We start from the raw sequence: 9,026 nt of genomic DNA, 5'->3' as shown, positions 1-9,026 counted from the left end.
GGCATTTATAGTTGAAGGACTGGATTACAATCACAGAAACCTATAAAATATATATTACATTCCTTCCAATGAAATATTGAATTCTATCAATTCGATAAAAGTGGTATCTTTCACACTGTGAGAAATATCAAAATTAATAGTATACAACATTTGGAATTGACCGTTCAGAACAGTACTTTCTATTCACTTCCTTCAAAGCTGCAGATTTTAGTTAGCGACCACACAGAGGCTTCCGATTGGTCGAAATTTAGATATTGTCTGATTAGCTCACCTGGCCCAAAGGCCCATGTGAGCTTATGCAGTACTGCGGCGTCTGGCGTCCGTCTGTCAACTTCTTTTAAACAACTTCCTCTGAAGAACTGGAGGACCTAGGGTCATGATATTTGGCCAGTAGGTACCTGGGATGGAGTGCTATAAAGTTTCCTCTTTAAAATGACCTTCCCTTACTTTCAAGGTCACAGGAGTCAAAAATGTTATAATCTTCAAACGACGATATCCTAAGAAGCATTTGGTCTAGAGTCATTATACTTGTGTATGTTATGAAGACCAGTAGTGTTAATCGTTTTCTTAATTACAGTAATGAGGTCAAAGGTCAATTTTAAGTGCTAGTTGGGGTCAAAAGTCAACATGGGTTAAAAGCTTTAAAATTACAACTTCAAATTTCAAACAACAATACCTTAAGCATTTAAGAGATGTTAAAATGTCTTGTGTTCTAGTTACCAAATTTGGTCTGAATTTGCAATACAGGCCCTCTGGGCCTCTTGTTTTGATGAAAATTGGTGTATTAGGGGACTGCGAATTCAACCACATTGGTTTCATTGCCATACCAGCCACATGGAGGCTTGGGATTGGTCGAGGCTTTTGATTGGTAGAAATTTAGATATAATAGGGGTATTAAGGGACTGCAAATTCAGCCGCATATGTTTCGTTGCCATAGCAACCACACAGAGGCTTCTGATAAATCGAAATTCAGATATTGTCTGATTATGATGAAAATTGGTGTATAGGGGTACATGTATTAGGGTACTGCGAATTCAACCACATAGGTCTTGTTACCAAACCAACCACATGGGGGCTTTGGATTGGTTGAAAATATGAGTGTTTAACATCATGTCACATGAGTTGTCCAAATTTGGTATGTACCCAGTAGGTGTATTTTTGCGACTATGGGGATAGTTTTGGGGACTTCTGTAATGGTCCCAAAGTACAATTAGTACTTGTTTTAAAATGTAATACCATATATATATATACAGAAAATGTTCTGGTTTCCCATTGAATACCATGAATATTTCACTCGAACGGCAGAATATACCAATATTTTAACTTGTGCTTTGCACTCATGAAAAATATCGGTATTCTGCCATATTTGTAATGTATTTATGGTATTCATTAAGGAACCATTAAATATTTTTGAAATATTGAAAGAAAGTTTTGTAAAATAAATTCAGTCTAAGCATAAAAACAGTCAAATAGATTTTATTAGGGGAAAACTTTTGTGAAAGACAAAAAATACCTAAATACTTAACAATTCTATATGATAGTATGTGGATAATAATCCTATATCCTCTGGAGCTAATGATAAATAAGGTATGAACATACAATCAGAACATAATCCAGTGTAAGGGATATCACAGAAATGCTCCAAATACTGAAAATCTCTATCTTTTCTTAAATTAAAAATACAATCCCTAATACTATGGCTATCAACCAGTGAAAATCAAAACACCTGTCCATAGTGGGCGGAAATGATGAAAACTAGACACTGGCCACTAAACACAAGTAACACCTGTCTTCAGCAGCCTGTAATGATAAAAACTAGACACTGGCCACTAAACACAGGTAAAACCTGTCTTCAGCAGCCTGTAATGATAAAAACTAGACACTGGCCTCTAAACACAGGTAATACCTGTCTTTAGCAGCCTGTAATGATAAAAACTAGATACTGGCCACTATACACAGGTAATATCAGTCTTCAGCAGCCTGTAATGATAAAAACTAGACACTGGCCACTATACACAGGTGTTATTATGTCCATTTACACTTCAAATACAGGTCATCAATCTACCTAAGTCTATTTCATCAACAACTTGTCTATAGTGACCAGTCACCTTAAGTCCATGTAAACAGCACCAGTGTATAAGGAACTGATGTATGTACTGGAGGCTGGTCACAATAGGCAGGTTAATCTTAGATGAAGATTTTCACTGCAAATTCACTTAACCATTTAAAAGTTGAAAGTAAGGTTAAAGATAAGATAACAAAGTCTAAATTGTATTTGGATAATAACAATTAAGCACTATTTCTATGGATTTATCAATAGATACCTGTCACAACCATATTGTTAAAATGCTGATGTAACTCAAATCTTTATCTCTATCTCATTCGGAGACGGGAAACATAAAATATTTTAGGATTTAAGTTTACAAGGAAGCTGTTTATAAATAAAAACAAAATCATTAGGAAGATACATGTTAACAAAAAAGGTTCTGGTTTGTTTGGATGCTGAATTAGCCACCAAACAATCAGATTTCCTCAGCACAAAACACAATAGAATGATAATGTTTACACTTAAGGAAACATGAATAAATAATTGCACACTTTTATCAGATAACATAATATTAGAACTTTAACAAAAACTAGAATCTATTTAAAATTTTATAGGTTTCAAAAAACAAACATGAGCAGTTCTCAATCTACAATATATTCATATTCCATTCACATCTGAAAACAACAAAATCCACCACTTGATGTAGTATGTTTCACTGTTGTGTGACAACTATCTCCCACGATCCAATATCTGACAGCACATTGTCCTTCTTTTCACACAACAACTCTATAATACCCTCAATCCAACACCTGACACTAATCATAGCCTGAATTGGTAGCTATGATGGATGGATCATTTCATTTTTCCTCTTCTCCTCTCAAAAAAGCTTATAGTATCCAGCTTAGAAATAATCAACCAAACTCTCATTTAAAAAAATGGTGATCAGGCTTCCAATTATATTTTCAACATTCTGCTGAATTTAGGAATTTTTCTATTGGCTAGGTTCCCTTGGCTTATAATCAGTAAAACACAACCTTTTTTGTGTGTTTTATACATATTTAAGACACTACCTCATGAAATACACAATATAAAACTTTAATATATAAAACACCCTAACTGGCAGTGATGAGGACAGGGGTGTTTTACATACAACTGAGTAATTTGATCTATTGATATGATTTCACTTCTTTTTCTACATATTACGATAAAAATGTTTTACTTTTATTAGAATATTAGCCTACTTTGATCTTAGACCCCTAACAATCATCTCTTTATCATGGTCCAAAGATTTACAAACCTTAAAGATGCTCAGTAAAATAAATTACAATTCCTGATTGACGTGGAATTAAACACTGTTAGAAAGGTAGATGATTTGCTCTTTAGTTGGTATTTACAACACACAAGATTACAACAAAGATGTTTTTAAGACGACAGGGAAATTAAACATCAAGGATTAGTTTGTACACAATAATTATATCAGAAATGAGACTGATCGATGTCAAAGTAATCATTCGTATCATACCGGGATGGTTTCTGATCCAACTTTCCAAAGTATACTGTTACATTTTAATTTGGATTTTGTGAAGTATTTTAATTCTCTTAAAACTATAATCAGTATTTTTGTATCAGAGGTAAGTAGTTTGTCTATGCTTATGCCAGGAGTGATGAACTTTGGCTTACTTAAGTTTTACGCTCTACCGAATGAGCTAAAGAGAAATTCTCTCTAGCCGAGTCAGTAGGAAGCGGCTAGTATTTTACCAGCTGACATTTTTATCAATGGTTCAATTATAAACATTTTGAGTAATATAATTCTGCAATTAATCAAAAACCATATTAAAATACTATTAAAAATCAATATGAAGTTAACTGGATTTCTGTATAGTTATAGTTTTGGTTATTGTTGATACAGATTCAGAAGCTGTCAGGGCTATACCCCCCGGGTATACATGTTTAAGATTACAAGATGAGGTCAAAGTTGTATAAAAATAAAGTATGATATTAGAAAACAGTATATATACCAATAAAATAAAGACAGTTAAACAGTATTAACATGCATTTTATATATTATCACTGACAAAAAACTGTATGAAGAGTAATTTCCCCTTTATTATAAATCATTTCTAATGAGAGTTTCATTCTATATCAAATGGTAGCTTGTTAATCTGGACTCTCAGCTTCATTCAATTTTTCATTAATCTTAAATAGAACTGGATTTATGAATATCAAAAACAATTCTCCAGGATTGTTTTTCAGAAAATGAACTGCATATATGAAAATTACATGTTTCGATCACAGTATTCTTTTTATTAAAGACAAAACACTTTTCAAAAAAGCTTGAAAATACCGACTCCATCAACAAAACTTGTCTGTTGTATTAATGATTTGATTACCACAAATTTAACTTTTACATCAATAATATCACGTTCACTTTTGTTTATAAAATTATCTTAAAATTGTTGTCACATATACTTTTCCTCAGTAAATTATCTTACTAAATCTAAATCACAAACTTCCTGGCCACAATACTCAAATGTGCAGAATTTTCTTTTCTAAATATCTAATAAAATATTGGAATGTTTTCATGTTTAGGGTGTAACAGGCTTTCATTTGAACATCCTCGCATGCAAGTTTAGAAATAAATGTACTACATGTAATTTTTAAAATATCTCTAGTGAAATATACAGATGTCATTTGACCAAGCCTGGGCCCTTATACAAACTTGAGTATCTCATGTTAGCTACATTATAATAATAAGATTAGACTAGATATAAATTACATAGATGGAGATGCTACAATTTTGATAAAATTGTTAAAATAAATAACCTTTTTGTAATGCTCTAGGACAAAACGTGGTCCTATGCCTAATACACAACATATGACATTTTATATAGTATTTTTTCATTTTATCGGATCTATGATAAAGTGATGAATACATTTGAGTTACACTCAAAAAAGATATATGATTATAAAAAATAATATTTGGAATAAGAATAACTCTGTACTTCATGTTTCTTTTTTGGCATAAACTATGAAAATCATTAAAACACACTTTCTTCCGTATGATCAGAGATCGTATTTTGTTGATGCCAAAAGACATTTAAAAGTGGTACTGAAAGAGTTAATCAATATTTGTTGAAATGACATTTTTTTTTATTAAAAAATAGAAATTCATATGTCACACATTTAGTCGATATTTTTTTTTTGCATTAAGTACAAAAAATAGATTCTTCAAGTGCTCGACTCTTTTAATACTTTTAAGGCAAGTGACTACTTATACAGGTAAATATTTTCTTTTGGGTACCACCCATGTTGGTAAATATTCTCATTGAACAAATATATATGAATAAACATTTATAACTTTATCATACAGTTTCACATAGACTTGTTCTAAAACTTCTGAAAAGTAGTGAATAGTTCCATGAATTTTCAAAACTTTAATGAGTCAAATTTAGAAACAATGCACTTGACTCATGACTAGCAGATTGATAAGACACTCTCTATATTATTGTGATGTATGATCCTCATCTATTCTATTATTGCAAAATAACCAAAAAAATCCTTTCCACAGGTATTTTCATTTACAGAACTCAATTGTGTTGATATAATACCCTCGTGAAAACAGTAGGACTCCACAGAGAATGTCGCTTCTGAACGTTTCGTAATTTGTGTGGAAAATGCCAGTGTTATATGTGAGCACATGTTTGTATAATTATAACAAAAAATGAAATTAATTTGGCTTATACCAAGAGGATAGACTTAGCTAAAAAGAAAATGTTGAAATTTTGGCAGACACCAAATATTTTGACTTTATAGATATACATTTTGTGTTTAGCATCAATAACAATTACTTTGGCAATCATCACACTTTATCTACCTAATGCTTAGAATCTGAATATTACCCCAATAATAATATCATCATGAGATTTGGAGATCGCCAAGCAAGGTTGACTTTTGGCCTTGACAACAAGAAATTCCACCATAATAAGCAAATGGCATCTGTGCTCATTACGTTTTGCGGTTGACAGGAGATGGAAAGTTCTTTGGGATGTGTGGTTGAGGAGACTGTGGCGGTTCATCCTTCATCATCTTTTGACGTTTACGAATCTCCTGTCGAACATGTTCATATTGTGGATTGGACAGTTTGTAAGACAGCTTCCATAGGTGTGGTTCAGACTTGGGGACGTAGCGCTGTCCAAGTGAGTCTGTCTTCTGATTGGCTGGAGGGGGTGTCGGGGGAGGCAGAGGCGGAGGAACAAAACGGTGCTCATATTTCTTGAAATTCTCTGGAGGTATAATTTGTCCTGAAAAAGCAACAAATTTTATTTTGTTTAAAAATGTTGATTTCACCTTTGTACAGCATGATTGTAGTGTTGTGTGAATGGAAGTGGGATCGCTAAAGTCGAGGCTATCCTGAGGTATATGTGAATGGAAATGGGATCGCTAAAGTCGAGGCTATCCTGAGGTATATGTGAATGGAAGTGGGATCGCTATAGTCGAGGCTATCCTGAGGTATATGTAAATGATATTTTGAGATAAATTAAAGTTCAGCTGTTGTCCTGTGGTATCGGTCAATGCTGTACTGACTTGTGCATCAACACCACCAGGTATGGCAATACTGTGAAAGGGTATGTCAATGATGTCCTAGTGTATATGTCCAATACATGTTGTCATGTGGTTTATATTTCAATGTTACCATTACTTTCATGTTGTATCAATGTTGACCTGATTTATGTATTGCCATATAGTTGTGGTATATATGTCAATATTGCCATCAGGTTGTGGTATATATGTCAATATGCCATCTAGTTGTGGTATATATGTCCATATGCCATGTAGTTATGGTATATATCAATATTGTCATGTAGTTGTGGTATATATGTCATATTGCTATGTAGTTGTGGTATATATGTCAATATTTCCAGACATGCCATGTAGTTGTAGTATATATGTCAATATGGCCATGTAGTTGCGGTATCTATGTCAATATGCCATGTAGTTGTGGTATCTTTGTCAATATGCCATGTAGTTGTGGTATATATGTCAATATGCCATGTAGTTGTGGTATGTGTCAATATTGCCATGAAGTCAATGCTATTCTATGGTATATACTATGAGGAATATATCATACTTACCAGATTCATCTAGTGGGGGATTCCTTGCATCACTTTTCACTCGAAGGCGTTTAAATTCTACCACATCATTCTTTGTTCTCTCCATAGCTAATGACTTCATTTTTTCATTGTTAAACAATGAACTCTCTCTGATAAATTTGTCAAAAGAGTGGTCACCAACTTGTGATGGTGGAGGTATATTTAGAGGATACATAGAGGCGATAACATCAGAGATTTTCCGTCCATCTGCTGTAGCACTAAATCCATATTGCCTTCGAAAGTTACGCCAGACATTACTGTTATAATTGTCATCTGGCCGGCTCGGGTAGGGGGCTTCATGTTTTCCTGCTTCCAGCCACAACTTGTAACCTAGCATGGGATGTCCATGTGTGAATGACTCAGTTTTCGTACGGAGGAAGTGATTGCATTCTATATTTAGCATTGTTCTTGGCTTCTTTCTCTGTGCCAACCTCTGTATCGGCCGCGGTGTGAAGCCACTGTGTTTGACCAAAAAAGAGTTCTCGAGAAAATCACGTTCTTCTACCGTCGGCATGTTGGCAGTTGACATACTGCCAGGCATCCGTAATCTTTCTGAAATCAAGCAAAGAAATTGAAAACAGGACCCATATATTATCGATACTATAATCCAGAGGTTCTTATACAGTCAAATATACTGTGCTTGAACTCTCCAGGTTTAGGAAAAGTACTCACATAGTTCAGTTTTTGTAAAAGATTTGAATCTGGGACCACCTAAATCTAGACAGACACTCTAACCTTTGATTAAGCTGCCTGGTCATTGGCAATCGTACCAGTCAAGTTCTGCTACATATATATATAAGAGAGGCCCAGAGTTTGGAGATCATGTAAGGGATATGCATTGTACATAGTGTCAAAGCAACCTTACTAGTTTAAAGTAGAGATAATTTCCCTTTTAATTCAGCAGTAACTTGTGCCGAAAAGATGTTAAGTCTCGGGTCACGGGTTCAACCCCCATGCAGTGAATGCATAAATTGTTTTCACTAATTTCTCCCTATTACAGATTGTTGCCTTCAACCTCCCATTGTTCAAGGTAGTGTGNGGGGGGGGGGGAGGAGGTAGTATAAGATGTGCGTTGTGCAGTGTCAAAATCGTCTTGCTAGCTTTTCCAATAAAAAAATCCATTTAAATCAACAGTAGAGCACCCAACTTGAAAATCTGTGGCGGCGGGTTCCAGTCCCAGCAAACGAATGCATGCTCATTTTCGCTAATTGATAGGGTATACTTCTTCCTTCCTATTACAATAATTCTAACCATAAATATAAGAATACAATTACATTATTATATAAGGGTATATCGCGTATAGTCTTCTCGTGGTCATAATCAACATGTTAACGACTCTCTGTGGTGTGGAATTATATTTATTTTCGCGGGTGTTAAATTTGGACGGGCACCTGTCCCAATCACAACAATGTAATGACTAATTAATGAGAGCGAGCACCTGCTGTGTCTTTCATTTGTCATTTCATTGCTTGCAATTATTTGACAAGAAGACGTTTTGATTTAATCATACACAAACTCATTTTATCTGTAAAATCGAGAAAAAACGACACCCACACACTTAGCTTACCTAGAATTATTATCTACCGCTTAGTCGGCCATATTTGCAGAATGTATAATGTTGCCATAGGACCCGCGAAGTCTCGTGCATTCTCGTAAGGAACCATGCCGATCTATTTATCAAATATACTCCCTCCTACTCTATCAACATATGCATTTATTCTGCTTAACAGGTAGTTATTTTGCCTAAATTATCATTCTTGCTACTTGTGTCATTACTTAATGTATATGCAGATTGTAATTATTGTAAGGATTTAATTTTAAATAAATGT

General features: G+C 34.2%; 1 protein-coding gene across 2 annotated transcripts; it reads right to left on the bottom strand.

Annotated features, from left to right (window-relative positions):
* Positions 1-1,460: 1,460 nt before the first annotated feature.
* Positions 1,461-8,840, bottom strand: LOC110453719 (uncharacterized protein ENSP00000372125 homolog). 2 transcript variants are annotated; one of them, XM_021502803.1, is made up of 3 exons: positions 8,765-8,840; positions 7,180-7,749; positions 1,461-6,348 (listed from the first exon to the last, which is right to left on the bottom strand). In XM_021502803.1, exons 2-3 carry the CDS (start codon positions 7,736-7,738, stop codon positions 6,053-6,055), a joined length of 855 nt encoding a protein of 284 aa, XP_021358478.1. In that variant the 5' UTR covers positions 7,739-7,749; positions 8,765-8,840; the 3' UTR covers positions 1,461-6,052. The 2 variants fall into 2 exon arrangements, with proteins under 2 accessions (XP_021358478.1, XP_021358479.1); XM_021502804.1 differs by having other exon boundaries at positions 7,180-7,745; positions 8,765-8,795.
* Between the last annotated feature and the right edge of the window lie 186 nt (positions 8,841-9,026).

Source organism: Mizuhopecten yessoensis, unplaced genomic scaffold (genome assembly GCF_002113885.1).
Source record: "Mizuhopecten yessoensis strain PY_sf001 unplaced genomic scaffold, ASM211388v2 scaffold7491, whole genome shotgun sequence".
Classification (NCBI taxonomy): Eukaryota; Metazoa; Mollusca; class Bivalvia; order Pectinida; family Pectinidae; genus Mizuhopecten; species Mizuhopecten yessoensis.
This window is presented reverse-complemented; position numbering and strand designations above follow the sequence as displayed.

Excerpts from the sequence above, each read along its gene's own strand:
- LOC110453719 (XM_021502803.1), bottom strand. The coding sequence starts at position 7,738 with ATGCCTGGCAGTATGTCAACTGCCAACATGCCGACGGTAGAAGAACGT. Across the intron at positions 6,349-7,179 it reads TCCCCCACTAGATGAATCTG|GACAAATTATACCTCCAGAG; the intron begins GTAAGTATGATA and ends TTGCTTTTTCAG.